This window comes from Bidens hawaiensis, unplaced genomic scaffold (assembly GCF_021521415.1).
Source record: "Bidens hawaiensis isolate Kalapana, Puna unplaced genomic scaffold, B.hawaiensis_p1.1 tig00034426_1, whole genome shotgun sequence".
NCBI lineage: Eukaryota > Viridiplantae > Streptophyta > Magnoliopsida > Asterales > Asteraceae > Bidens > Bidens hawaiensis.
This window is the reverse complement of record NW_027495954.1, coordinates 186788-202640: the sequence shown is the minus strand read 5'-3', so window position 1 is coordinate 202640 and position 15853 is coordinate 186788. Positions and strand designations below refer to the sequence as shown.

Here is a 15853-nt window from a genome sequence, read left to right as displayed (position 1 = left end):
TATGTATGTGTATGATGTATTATACTAAGCCACAAGTGAAACCGAAACGAGCTAAAACACATGGCCTCCACTGCCCATGCACTCCCGTTGGCATTTAACAGCCACTTTGCCCCAAGTATGTACTATGTCTAACACCACATAGCAGTATGTAAAAATATAATGACAATGTGCAACTGGGTTTACATATGTTCCGGCATACCCCTCCGGCTCTGTCAGTTGGGTTTGTCAAACCGATAGTACTATCCACACGTCACCGGCACGAAGTTAATCACTTGTGTTTGTGGGGACTTGTCAAGTGTTAGTACTTAGATAATCCACATCATTACACGTTTTCAAGTATATAAGTATATGTAAACATGCTTTTCACCCCAAAAGTTCGTAAAACAGTTTAGAAAGTGGGGGTCGTGAAACTCACCTTATCGTAGTTCGCACGGAAATTACGTATCAATAAGTCAGATGCCTCGTTTATAGCCTGATTCCTATAAACGGTATCGTATCGTTAATACTAGTACAGTGTTCAAGCTAAGTCGGGCTGTATAGATAATCTGGGTATAGCTGTTAGGCCCAGAACATGACCATAGTCTTAGATTGTGACGTTGTATACTATGAAATGTTTAAAACTGGATTTTGCTCAGTTTCACCGTTTCCCGAGCCTAGCCCAGTTGATTGTTTATACGCTTCGGGATTAGGTAAGATCACATAAACTTAAGTAAATATATTGATTAATAAAATGATTTGATTTATGAAAGAATTTTAAGGTTTCGGTGTCTGGTTTGATCGCAGGGTTCGTTTCCGTTTTCACACGGGTTTGATTATACAAAACGCGTACAATCCACCCGAATTGTCCGGAATTTTCGTAAAAAGTTCGTTTTTATCAATATCATTCAAAAATATGATATGTGACCACTTTTGACATTTTGACATACCAGTCAGTCCGTTAAACACAAAACTGCCGGTTTCGTTAAAACAATTATAATTTAAATATTTGATTAATCATAACTAAATATGTACTTATATATAAATTATGTAAATTTTTGTAAAAATACATTAAGACATGGAGAATTTTATAAAAATATTTTCAGAAATTTTATGATTAATTATTTATTTATAAAAATTCATTTAATAGGTTATATTCGTGTAATAAATGGCCCGTTTATATCAAACGACCTCCGAAAAATCCGATAATTTTTACAAATGGCCTCAATGTTATTACATAGCCCCTGCAAAATTTCCAGAACCTAACTCTTTTGACAAAATGCCTTTTTGTGCGTTTTTTGGCTGTTAAAATTCGGTTAAACCATGATTGCACAAACCATACTTAGGCATTTCCAATGATTCCCAAACTTTACCAGTGATCTTACCATCACATATTAAACTCCAAAACCAAGTTTCAGAATTTTTCAATATGTTTAGCTATTTTTCCCAAATAAACGCTCATAAACGGAAATAAATTCACCAAATATTCTCCGTTTATCGAAAAATTACCAAATTTGAACAGGGACTCATTAATATGATCCCTAATGTCCCTGCAAGTTTTCACAAGCTAACAACAAGCACGTCACAACCTAATACTAAACAGCCCCTAAACGAGTGTTACGGGTTTACCTTGTCGGTTTTCGATGAATTTTGCTAGCTTAAACGACTCTCCGGGTCTCGGGTTGCAAACTCAGTATATCTACATATCATATAACATCAAACCAAGCATAAATCATCCATGTAACAGCCTTGATAATTAGGGTTTCGGTTTTGGGTTCAAACCGAACTTTCTAACCGTAAAAACGTTGTATTCATGTTCTAATCCGCGTTTTTGACCAAAAAAGTATATGTTCCTGGTTTGTAAACATGTTTAACATCAAAACATGGTTTTACTTGATTTTTAGGGTTTTTGGATGGTTAAACATGTTTAAAACTAATCAAGGATTAATTTTTCATGGTTAAACTATGTTAATCATGGTTAAAACTCAAAGAAAATCACTAATTACCTTAGGTTTTTGATGTAACTTTTGAAAGTTTCTGGAGTTCTACTTTGCAGCTGCTTGGACTTCAAATTTTATGAGTTATAATGAATAATAAAGCTTAAGGAGGAAGTTATATAAAAAAAATGTGAGGTAGGGTGGGCTGTTCCGATCGGAATCCAAGGAATGGCCCTTAATGGGCTGTTTTGGGCCATTAATCTGATTATACAAGCCCAAACATGAAAAGCCCACTTCAAATTTAGTTCGGGTTCGGTTTTTCGCAAGAAAATTAATTCGGGTGTGAGAAATAGCGCAAAAACGAGTGTTTTTCAGCTTATTTTTGTAAAATAAGAAAAACGTACTGTCTCGTTGTAAAATTCCAAAATATTTTCACGGATTGCTTAGAACATGTCATATAAGTGTTTTATAAATATTTTTCGGCTTAACGGATGCTACAATGCTTGTTTTGATATTAACGATTGCGTTTAAGCTTATAGCGTATCGATAAACGAAACCTTTTTCGTTTAAAGAGTTTTAAACGTACTGGGGCCTAAATATCAATATGTTAGCCTCTATAACATATATATAACTCGTATATGACCCCTCAGTATGTATACGGGTCATAATTAGTATCGGTCGGTTACTCGTTTAATCACTACGAATTAACCGATTTATCGTTTACTTGTTACGTAATGAATATAGTGTACCTCGTTTTATCGCGAATGTCACAAAAAAACAAATAAAAATAAACTCCGCAAGCAATGCAAAAAAAAATAATAATAATAAAAAGGAAACAGTTCGTCACGATAAAAGAACCAACTTCTACTTCTCTTTTTTTGGAATCAACAGTTCGTTATTCGAAGTTGCATCCGACACACCATTTGTGTGAATCTTCTGTTGTTTAGTTGACGAGAGAGAAAATGAGTCGTCAACGTCATATACATCTTCAAGGTTACGCTTCAAATCAACACTAACAGTCGTGCCCATACTATCATTGATATTGGAAATCGGGGTTCCATTGTCAGCGGTACATGAAATAGCTATATAATAAAATAATAGATATAGGAATTATAAGTTCAATATATTTAGTTTGGTTTAAGTACATAGCGAAAAAACAAATAACTAATAAAGGTAGATAACCTTCAAAGTAAGATCAGTCTGTAATGGCAAATGGGTATTAATTAGATTCACAGAATCAGATTCACCAGACTGCAATTTGCATGTAAAGTAACATGTTTGACGTGTACACTTTTCAGCGGTTTATAATATAAATGAAGAAATTGCGAAAGTACCTGATTATTATCGACCTTCTTTTCGAGTTCAGAAATAATTTTGGGATCTTCAGTCAGTTTAGTAATTGAAAAATATTCAGCATTGTTTTCAATATTATAGTCCTTGATCTCGATCCTAAAGGCAAACTTTCTTTCTAATAAAACGTTGAAAGCAGCAGGGAGAGTTAAAAATTCAGCCGACTGCATAAGCATAAAATATATTTAGTTCAAACAAAAAATATTACAAAATTTCACTATTTATAATAATGTTATTATATATCAAAATCAGTTAGAAAATAAGTGTACCTGTTCCTGTTCGTCCAGAACGTCTTTAGCAGTCGGTCCAATAAGCTTGTTTGCATCCCGCTCAAACATTGTAAGAGTCACAGTCCCTGTGCAATCCTGGACTCTAATAGGGATCTTGTATCTATAAAAAATAATGATGAAAATAAATTTTAAAGATACGCATGGTCACTGTTGTAAATAAAAAATTAAGCAAAATTAAGAACCTAATCATAGGAGTAGATGCTATAGTCTGAGTGCAATTGCCATTGACGCATTTGTATTCCTTCTTCACATCAAAATCAGCCGGATCCTCTCCCTTGTCAATTCTGACATTTATGGTTTCAACTCCATTTTTACATAAATCACAACTACGATAATTCCATGATTTATCCTCGCATACAGCTTTGATTTTACCAACAACAATAAGGGATTTAACCTATCCATAATTAATAGAATGTTAGTAATGGTATTTGTATGAATCTAAAAACAAACAATTAAAAAACCATATCGTACCTGTTTTATTTCATTAATTTCACAATGTTGATGAAATCAATTTCATTAAGAAATTCTTCTTCCAGTGACGAGACAATAGACGTACCAACAGAATGATGAGAGGATGTTTCTTCACCAATGTTAGATAGAAAGCTGTTGTGATGAAACATTATTTGTTATATTCAGCTAACTTTGAATAACAAAATCAGAAAGTAAAAGCAAAACATATTTTTAAAAGTTAAATGTAATATAGATAGTCATTATTTTATACTTGTAGTTAAATAATAAGGTACCTTTTCTTAAATTCAAGGATTTCATCAATTGGTGAATTTATAAACAACCGTGTCGCATCATACACATTAGAAACAGTCCTCTTTTCTGTGATACAAACATAAATTCGTTAATTATACGAGGTGCAATGAAAAAATGATAAAAATTGTTAATTACTTCCGTAAATCTGCAGATTTCCGAATTGAAGAATAAGGAAAACATGCGGTTGTTGCTTTTTTTCCATGTAGTTTAGCATTTGCAGACAATACTCCTCCCACAAGGTTACTATTATATGTCCACCTCTGTAAGATTGTCGATATGGATTACATAAATATGGATAAGTTTGAAAGAATGAAAATAAAAAAATAAACATGAAAAGCTCACTCAAGATCTTCTAATTTAATTTCCATCTTCATGGCTACTTTGCCACCTCTTACCGGTTTCTTCTCCACCTCATAGCATTTGTAGACATACCCAATAATATCTAGTTTGAATTCAAGTAAGAGCATTAGCATTTTAATATTTCTTAAACAATTAAAAGTGAATAATAAATTAAATAATTCAATATCTAACCGAGTCTTGTGTACTGAGGTAGGGGGTTTTCTAAAATGGAACGAAAACCAGTGAATTCAAAACCATACTTGGACCCTTGGAAGTTGGTGCATTTTTTGAGATCAGTTTGCCAACGAAAAGAAATTTTCTGGCCATTCTCCACATGCTTGATTTTTGCGTCATTGTCAGCTAGTGTGGGCCTAAAGATGAAGTAGCACTCATTCTCTCGAAGATGTTCCTCAAACTTAGCAAAGTAACTTTTGAAGACGCTTGCTTGCATCTTCGTTCCCTGAAAGTTTAATCTAGTTATGATTGCTAATATGAAAAAAGTAAAAAATAATGTTAAATATTTACCTCTTCATCAATTAAAATCATTTAAATTGACCATTTTTCGTTAGGGTTCTTGTTGTTTGGTTTTATCCATAGTCTAAGGACTCTAACTTTGATCGTATAGTTTGTTTTGGTAGCATCAAGTTCTCTCAGCTTAAGCAGATTTTTTGGCTCCATGCTTCTGTGTATCACATACATTGATAAAAGAATTACCTAAGTTGTTGTGTTTTGTATTCAATAAGATATAACAAAGTATAATTAGAATTGTAGGTAAAAAATAAACATACTTAGATTTTATGATGCAGAATGTCGAAAATGAGTGTACAAAATAAGAAGAGAAGTCTCATATATATAATAGTATGATACACTCATTAAATGAGTTTAATGGTCTTTTGGTAACAGAATAATTTGATTGAGTATAAATCAATCAATTTAAGATATTACATATTTAAAATAAATTCCATAATTATATCAAATTGTGGAAAAATTTTGGAGTTAACAAAAATAAGTTGAAAATAAATATGGTTGACCATCCATAATTAAAAACTAATTTAATTAAAATATAAATGAAAACTAATTCAAAAACAACTTCCTTTTTTAGATTCAAATAAAATATAAATGAAAATAAATATGGTTGACCGTCCATAATTAGTTTGAAGAATATTGAAAATTTTATTTCTGAAAATAAATACTACTGATTAAAATTTTAAATGAAAACTAATTTAAAAACAACTTCCTTTTTTAAATTCAAATAAAATATAAATGAAAATAAATATGGTTGACCGTCCATAATTAGTTTGAAGAATATTCAAAAATTTATTTATGAAAATAAATACTATTGATATACAACTTTCTATTGTAAACTATGATTTTATAAAAATTATTATAAATGTAGATAAGAATCCTTTACCTTAAAATGTAGAGCGAGCATGATTGGATAACAACTGTGCTTAGACAAAACCCGCACCTAGCGTCCAAGCACCACAGCGTGTTTAACTTCAAAATGAATATATGTAAGTTGCTTGGTAGCTGCATTAATATTATGAAGCACATAATACAAAATGTGAAGTTGATGATAAAATCAATTTTATGTCGGGAAGTTGATGATTCCTCAGCCATATTCTTTTACAAGAAGTTCATGATCTGCACACAAAAAAGAAGGTAAATCAATATCGGGTGCGTAACATAACACAAAAGAAGAAATAATTTTCATAATAAAATCATCAAATGTAAAGAGGATGCATCTAAAATATGAATTCCACTATTGTGGTTGACTTTGAAAGTCAAAGATGAACAGTTTTGATTTCAAAATTAAAATGAATATGCTTAAATTTATACGTTAGACTCAATAATAACATCGAAGCATGAAAAGATTTGCTATAAATCAAGTAAACTTGGTTTAAATTTGTGAAATAACATGTTATAATTACAATAATAATAGTTATCAATAACATATAATTCCCAAATTTTAGCTTCAAGAAGCCATCAAATGGAACTAAATCCAAAGTGCTCAAAAACCCATTAAAGTTCCATCCAAAACACAAAAACCCGTCATCATAAATTAATTTATCAATTCACATTAATAAATGCTAAAAAAGCTTCAAGCTTTAGCACGTGTCTAATTAATCAACCTAATTAACAAAGAATTAGTCTAAAACTTCAATTCAAACAAAACCCATGTTCAATATTCAGAAATCAAATAGCAAATAAGGTGTAATTAGATCATACCTTGAAGATGATGAATTATGAATTTGGAATTAGTAACAGGTGGAATGAAAGAATCAAATAATAATAATAATAATAATGGTGAGAACATGTGTTATGTTATATAACAGCGTGATGTACACACACACTTGTTTGACTTTGACCAATCAAGAACGTTTACAAACAGCATAGCAATACATAAAATTAAAGAATTTAAAAATATGATAGTAATCGAAGATTGGAGTTGGAGTTCATATGTATCATATTTGGAACCATTTAAAAATATGATAGTAATCGAAGATAAAATATGCTTTTATCTACAAATCAATAATTCACATCAACATTGGAGTTCATATGTATCATATTTGGAACTACCGATATAATTTAACAAAAACATATAATAATCAACAATATGAAACAAACTCTAATAAACAATATGGAACAAAGTCTAGATCACAAGCTAATGTACAAAGTTAATAATCAATAAAGTCAGAAATACAACAGATCTAAACCAATATATAAAAATTTGTAAATAAATTTCAAAATACCTGAAGCAATCGAACAATGATGATTGGAAACATGAAGATACTGATTCGTTTTTAGCATAGATCCACACAAGAAAACTAAGGATAACGATTTAGGGTTTTGAAGATAGTGATTCGTTTGTGAGCATAGATCCACACAGGAATCAAAATCGGCTAAACCTATAATGGTTGTTAAACAACTGTTTAGATATATACAATATATTTAAATTAAACTGAGATAGTAACGAAGAAAGGCATGTCGAGCGACATAAAAGTTCCGATTGAATAGTAACGATGGCTAGGAGAGGAAACTGGAAGGTGATTTTGAATATGGCCGGATCTGTGGTGGGAGGCGGTAACAATGAGACGTGGATGATGATGAAGATGATGATAAGATGGCGGAATTTATGGTGGGCTGCAGCAGATACACGATGAAGAAGATGATGAAGACATGTTGATGATGAAGTTAGATTTATGGTTTGGCTGCAGATACACGATGAAAAGATAAAATGGATGTTTTGTGAAATAAACCGGGTCGGATACCCGTTTTGGAAACGATGTTATTTGAGAGGCGGGAATTGGTGAGGAATAATGGGGTGAGGAGATGACACGTGGCTAAAGGGAAGTTTTATTTATTTATTAGTATAGATATATACTAGTTTTTATCCCCCGTATTACGGGGTTGTTTTATATTATTTGTTCTAATATTTATTTACTTTTTGAATTAATATTTTTTTATTGTATGAAAGTTAATAATATATTTATGGTTTGATGATAAATTGTTTCACAAATAAATGAGATGTTATAACCCGGTTTAAAAGCTATATGGTTTTGATGAGACCCAATACCTGTTTATTTCTTTTACTATAAAATTGGTTTTTAATTATAAATAATATTTATGAAAGTTAATAATATACTTATGGTTTAATAAGACCAGTACCCATTTATTTTTTTACTATAAAATTGGTTTTTTTAATTTAAATAATACATATATCTTTTTTAAAATAAATAAGATATTAATTTTTAGTATATCCTATTTTATAGGATTTTTACATCAATAATTTGGTGAGAATAATTTTTAATTTAATGAGATGTTATAACCCGTTTAAAAAATATCTGGGTTTGGTAAGACCCATACCCATGAATTCGGGTCAAATGCATGAGAAACCTCTATTTAAAAATTAAGCAAATCTGGTGACTCCAAAAAAAAGGGGAGCGACCACATCGCGACACGTAGGATTTTTATGTTTTCGTTTATATATATTATAGATAATATATATATATATATATATATATATATATATATATATATAGGGAGAGGATCATGAGAGAACTCCTTTTTATAGAGAGAACTAGAGAACTAATAATGATATATTTTTAATTTAATTAAAAAAAATATTTTTAAAATTTTTTTTCTTTCATCCTTCTTATATGTTGTTATTCTTCACCACAAAAAAATATAAAAATGAAAAAAATAAAAAAAATTAACGAGTAATGCATATATGCAATACACCGATTTTTTTCATAATGCATATGTGCAATAGTGTGCATTTTGATATTTGAAATAGTGTTGAATAGCATATATATAGTTGTTTGTATTGTATATTTGCAATAGTGTTATATTATATACAAAAATTTAAAAAAATCGATATAGTGCATATGTGCATTAGTGTTGTATTACATATATGTGATAATGTGTTTTGCATACAATTATTAGTGTCGTATTTGCATATATTCAATAGTGTGTATTGGATAATGCAATTGTGTTGTATTATATGCAATAAAACACTATTGTATATATGAAATAGGCATTAGTGCACATATGCACTACAGTACTACACCGACAATGTTTTTTTTTTTTTTTTTTTAGTATCAATATCATCTTATTAGAAGGTGGAAAGAAAAAAAATCATAAAATATTTGTTTAAAAATAGTTAAAAATAATTCTTTAGTAGTTATCTAGTTCTCTCTTTAAAAGGAGTTCTCTCTAGATCCCACCCATATATATATATATATATATCATTAAAATAGTCGAAAAACTCCTTGCGTCGTAGGTAGGGATGAGCAATTTGTCCCAAATACGCATACTCGTGCCCGTACCGATTTAATCTATTCGGTGTGGGTATCAGTAGTTTTTTGTTGATTTTCGGTACAGGTTCAATCGGGTATGTTTGGTATTTTATACTTGTTTGGAATACATAGGGGTTTAATTGGAATTCTTCATATTTTATATATCTGATAAATTCTCCAACAATTTTATTTTTGAACAAGTATTAAGCGTTTCTTCAATATTAATATAACATTCAAGATTTGAACAAAAATACAAATCACTTAAAGTCGGCGACCGAATTATGGTTCTTTAATGCTATCTTATCTCTAAATCGGGGTACAACTACCGGTATATGGACTAATTCAGGTTGTTTGTTACTCGTACTTGTACGGGTTTCAAGATCGTCGAAATTTTGAAAATAAAAAAGCAAAAGTGGTTAAAAACGGATACCGTACCGAAAAACATGTACCACTACCATATCGAAAAACTTGGTAAGAGTATTGTTACATGTTTTTATTGATTTTATATACGGATACAATCGGGTAAAGGTACGGGTAATGTAGCAACCTCATCCCTAGTTGTCGGGTTTCAAAAGTTATCTACACTAGATTTTTTTAAGGGATATTGTTTTTTAATCCTCCCAACTTTCAATTTATTACCCAACACTCCCAACTTTCACCCTATTTTTCTATAACACTCCTTGTCTAATGGAACACTAACTACGTTAGTTAGTGTCTTTGACAAAAAAAATCAAATTAGTTGAGGGGGTGAAAAAGAAATTTAATTTGTTAACATATATCCAAATTTGGCTTCACCCCACACTAGATCAAGCACAACTCCACCGTTGGTCATCAAACTACCACCACCACTACAACTTTGACTCATTAACACCAACACACTTGGAACATCTTTCCTACCTTCTTTCTTTCAAAATTACACATATATCACGGGAAGAAGGGGGGAAAGATGGAGGGAAGAATGACAGAGAGCAGGCGTTACTGACGTTGATCCTAGAACCGATTATCCAACATGAAGGATTGGGTTCAAACGGTTCCAAACGATTCAACTTCTCCAACATATATATCTTTCGGCCCGATCTACAAATTACTCGAATAGTTCTAGTGATCAATGAAAGATCTCAACAGTTCTTTATTTTGCCTACAATCGTGGATAGGGTTCCAGCGGCAGAGCCTATGCGACGTCGCACGGTTTCCAGTGAGAGAGTAGCAGAAGGGTGATGAGGGAGCCGTCGATCTAGTGAAGAAGACATCGACAAAGTTACAGGAGAAGCGGCTAAGCAAGGCATATTTGAAGCCGGTGATGGTGCTTGATCTAGTGTGAGGTGGATGCAAATTTGGGTATATTTTAATATAATTAAAAAAAATTTCACTCGCTCAACTACTTTGATTGACATTTTCTTTTCTAAAACACTAATAGGGTTAGTGTTCTGTTAAACAGAGACTGGTGTTAGGAAAATATAGTAAAAGTTGGGAGTGGTGGGTAATAAATCAAAAATTGAAAGTGTTATCAGCCAATAGATGAAAGTCGCAAGTATTAAAAACCAATATCTCTTTGTTTAAAAGACAAGTGAGTGAAAATCATTAAAAACAAGTGGGTTCTCTAGAAAATTATAACTTTAATTTGAAAATAACTTTTTTATCCTATAGGGGATTCCACATCACAATTTGTCACATTATCATTCACACTATTAAAAACTAGGATGGTTAGACTTGGTAAATAAATACTGTGAATGAAAATAAGTTGAAAGTTGAAATTATTGTAACATTTCGGATCTTTCGTTTTGTATTTATTGTAATTATACCCGACCCGTTTAAGGGTTAATAAAATGATCGCATTTATTGAGTATTTTATATTTTAAATATTTAAAGTTACAAGAATTTACAATTTTTATTGCTTAAATTCAAACTTTAACCCAAAGATGTTTCCATCTCAATAGTACAGGGACTTGTTGTGTAAATCTGCTATAATATTATATTTATTTAATACATAATAATAAACTAAAAACCCTAAAATCAGGCCTGGTCCGACCAGTCAACCCAAAACCCGACCCTCATACCCCAATATCTTCAAAACCTTTAATTCCCACTCAATTGATCAAATCAAATATGGAATATAGCATATTCGGTCGTATAACCCGTTAACCGACATCCAATTTTAGTAAACACGCATTAATTCATCCATAATTTGATCTATTAACCATGTTTAAGCCTAAACAAACCCTAATTCGTGATCTTATATAATCCCTCCGTTTCATATCAATTAAACCGGCAGTAACAATCCCTTCACCATCGCGACCCTTTCCCCTAAACCCAATTTAGTTAACATTAACATCTCGTCACCTAAATTTCCCCTTTTCTGGTCGCAGCTAGTTTGATCAAATTCACCATTGTACCAAACGTTATACTTCAATTAAAAGGAGTATTTGTCGGCAAATCTCGGGAAGCTTGATCTTTTTCTATCATAGCCTTTTCTTTTATTATCTCGCCCTCGTTTATCCCTCATTAAAGGTAAGTAAATCTAGATCCCCCTTTTTTCTGTTTTACATTTTTGGGGGCGTTATGCGTTCACAATCAAATTATTTTTTTTACAACGATTCCATTATATGCGTAATTGAAATTGCTCGATTAGCTAATATGAGCAAATGTGACTATGTGTTTACTATTTTATGTTGGTTGGTATCCTCATCCTCATTAGTATGATCATACGCCATCGGAGTAAACCGTTATCTATGTGATTTGGTTGGAAAGACAACTTTTATTTATTGTTATACTGGTTGTAGTGATTTACAATTATCGCATGGAATTGTCATTTTATTTACTATACATACTCAAAAACCGTGATTTACTTGCTCAATTTTATATTGACAAATATATGTATTTTCACGCATGACGCAGGTAGCTTTATTGGATGACTTCAAGATTGTTGAAGTAGTGATACCTTAGGTTGCTCGATGATGTGAAGAATGCTATTTAATTTAAGTTTATTATTGATATATGTATATGTTTTGAGAACTATGTATTATTGTGCTTTAAAGTATGATTTATGTGAAATAATAATTTAGATATTGACACGTGTAATTACATAGTGTCTTCTGAGCTATGATACAATTAATGTCGCGCCCCGGCATGTTCCGCCGTAGGTTGGGGTGTGACAGATTGATATCAAAGCCGAAGGCTATAAGATAGGTGGTTAGACGTAACGGCCTAGTAGCATGCTTAGGGTCTCTATACGTGTTCCTATACGTGCACCCTACTTGTTTAAATTTTTGTACATAGCTTAGCATATTTATATTGTTTATCATAAACAATTGTACACAAAAGCACACACCTAATCCGAGGCTATGCCTCACTCTCAAAATTGTTTTCAAAACTCTAGGATGATTTTTTATCGGGAAATTGTAAGGCCTCGTTCCCGGTGCCTCACTTTAGCGTCGGATTTATTCATAAACACAGTTCTACAAATCTGAGTTTATAAAAACTTTCGCGAAAACGTTAACTTTAGTTATTCGATACAAAATATTTGATCTTTTCTTTAAAACATAATATACAACATCATATTTAAATCGTAATTTCCCTTCTAGCTTCAGATGCCAACCATTCAATCCATGCCATGTGCCATCCTCATGCTAGCTTCTTAGTCTGCTCACCTGCGTGCATACTAAAAGTCAGCTACGCTGAGTGAGTTCTAGTTAATCAAGCAACTTATCATACAACCATTATACATATTACATATGTATCCGAAGACACATAGTCCACTGTTTATCTTGCTCACCTTACCACTTAACCCTTTAAGTATAACTTACACCTTAGCCACTTAATTCCACTTAATAACAAGAGACATAGAGGCTTGCCCTCCCTCGTTATCTCATTATGCCACTTTTGCTACTTTAATAACAACGGCACGTATAGGCTTACCCTACCACGTACTATCGTCATGCCACTAACACTCTTAGTAGACCCTTTTCCATTTCTATCACACTTTATTCTACTTGACGACAACACACTTTCTATCATTACATCATTTACATAATAAGCAAACCACATAAATAATGTTCACACACACTTATAGCCAATTGGGGATCATTCTCATTGACGATACGTGCAATATCCGAAGATCGTTCACGCACCAACAACGTTACCTTCCCTGTCTACACGTGCAATATCCGAAGATCGTTCACGCACCAACAACGTTACATTCCCTGTCTACACGTGCAATATCCGAAGATCGTTCACGCATCGACATACATCTATTCATAACATCTATATACATATCATATCAAACATTATAACATACACTTACCACTCAAGGAAAGTGTATTCACATTTCACATCGAGTATGCACACAGCCTCGAAAACATAACAAGGAAGTGGGGCTAGAAACTCACCTGATTGTGGTTACGTTCACCGTTTATAGTTATTCCTTTCTTGAGCTGTGCACGACTAACTGTATAACATTTACACGTATTAATTAACTATCACTACTCATATCGTCTTTCTAGTTTAATTATTTCCCACAACGAACGGGGGTCCGGGGGCAGCGCCCCTGGCAGCGGGGTTCTAGGGGCGGTAGCCCCTAGCAGGGTCCAAGGGGCAGAGCCCCTTGCTGGGGTCGAGCTGCTAGGTCAGTTTGGAAAAAATTTATTTACATTATCCGTCTTAACACATTTTGTTGGGTTTTAGCAAGATTATCAAAGTCCAAAATAATAATTTATTATGGAAAAACGCAGCGGAAATAAAGTTTTAAATATTTTTTAATCAATACACATAAACTCGTTTATGTTAAACCCAATCCAAGATCCATATACGACATGCATGCTATCAAAACACAACCATAGGGTGTTAACATACATACCTTCCAATCCGAGAGTGAAAGGGATGAATGAGGTTGAATGACGAGCTTCCAAAGGAGGAAACCTCAAGCTTGTATACCCAACGAGCTCCAACAAACACCTTGGTTGCTAGGGTCCTAAAACTTGATGCAAGAACAAACCCTTTTGTTCTTTTTTCTTCTTGTTGTTCTCGGCTCCTAATGGAGAGAAAAGAAAGAAGAGATGTGTGTGTGTGAGAGAGAGAGAGTGTAGAGATTATTCACCCAAGAATTATGATCCTCCAATACCTCTCTTGCATGTCTTGAAAGAAACAAAAGGAGGAGAGAGAAGAGGGAAGAGGTTTGTCCCACCCAAAATTCAAATCCCCTTTTATTACTTATAATTTATTTACTTATAATGTTTATGTTATAAACATAGCATAAGTAACATGCAATATGTCATTTAACCAATTTAAATAACATCTCTCAAAATATAAATTATTCATATAATTTATTTAACACACAAATGCAAATATTTAGAAAACTCAATTTCCAAATATTATAAGTGTTGATAATATTACTTAGATCATATCTAATAATAATTATCGTGGCGTTTGTCTAGCTTGTTATTGGGTTGACCCGACTTGGATCAATACGTACTAGCCACATCAACTCTAATATGTGTCTTGGGCAGATCGATTCCAACAATCTCCCACTTGCACAAGATATATATAAGATTGATGCAAATAGCAAATACCGCCTAACAACGGTTTACTATCCCTAATACGCATGACGAAGTGCCATTCAATAACATCATCCCTTTCAAGTCCCATACTTGTTTTAGGTGAAACTATCATTTATCTTTTTGTCTCAAATGTCATGTTAAATCCAGAGACACAGAGTGATCATTCTCTATTGATTCAACTAATCAGGCCTTAGACATTTAACTCTCAACGAATAAGAGGGACAAATCCCCTATTGACTACATAGGTCTCTCACTATCACTTTGTACTATACTTGAGCTTAGCCTTATGTACTGACATATTTCAGAGCAGCGAAGAACTAAGTCAAAGTATAATAGTCGGCGAATATCAAGACCCAATATGTATCTCAGGTCAGAGGATACTATGAAGTTCGCCTTTACTCAAATTTACTTATGATCACAAATCACAAGGATTCCATGCAGTAAAATTGAGGGTGGGTCAGTCCAATATTTATCCCATAAATATCTATGAACCTTGGCAGCAAACCCTTTTCTATATTTATACCTCATGAATATCTACCAATCCAAGTTCATAATAGTCTTACTTTCATATTTGTTTCCACAAGTATGATCGACTACGGACGTTTAGAATAATCTAATTATTCACGGATTTAAACATGCTAAAATGGAACATAACTCAAGAACATGACCATAACCAAAACCATATGATTGAGTTAAAATAAAATTGTTCCGATATCCAAATACAAATTTTGATCAAATCCAATCACTAGAATAACGAAGTCCTAAGGCGAAAGTATGACCTTCATGCTTCGGCCTTTCGAGGAGTTTTGTGAGCGGGCCTGCAATATTTTGATCAGTGTGAACTTTGC

The 15853-nt window shown here is 32.5% G+C and overlaps 1 protein-coding gene across 1 annotated transcript; it reads right to left on the bottom strand.

Moving 5' to 3' along the window:
• Window positions 1–2817: 2817 nt before the first annotated feature.
• Window positions 2818–5471, bottom strand: LOC143586173 (replication protein A 70 kDa DNA-binding subunit A-like). Its single transcript, XM_077067775.1, has 10 exons — window positions 5180–5471; window positions 4847–5114; window positions 4658–4757; window positions 4451–4575; window positions 4297–4381; window positions 4025–4156; window positions 3736–3947; window positions 3533–3653; window positions 3248–3427; window positions 2818–3164 (listed from the first exon to the last, which is right to left on the bottom strand). Exons 1-6 carry the CDS (start codon window positions 5198–5200, stop codon window positions 4030–4032), a joined length of 726 nt encoding a protein of 241 aa, XP_076923890.1. The 5' UTR covers window positions 5201–5471; the 3' UTR covers window positions 2818–3164; window positions 3248–3427; window positions 3533–3653; window positions 3736–3947; window positions 4025–4029.
• Window positions 5472–15853: the final 10382 nt, after the last annotated feature.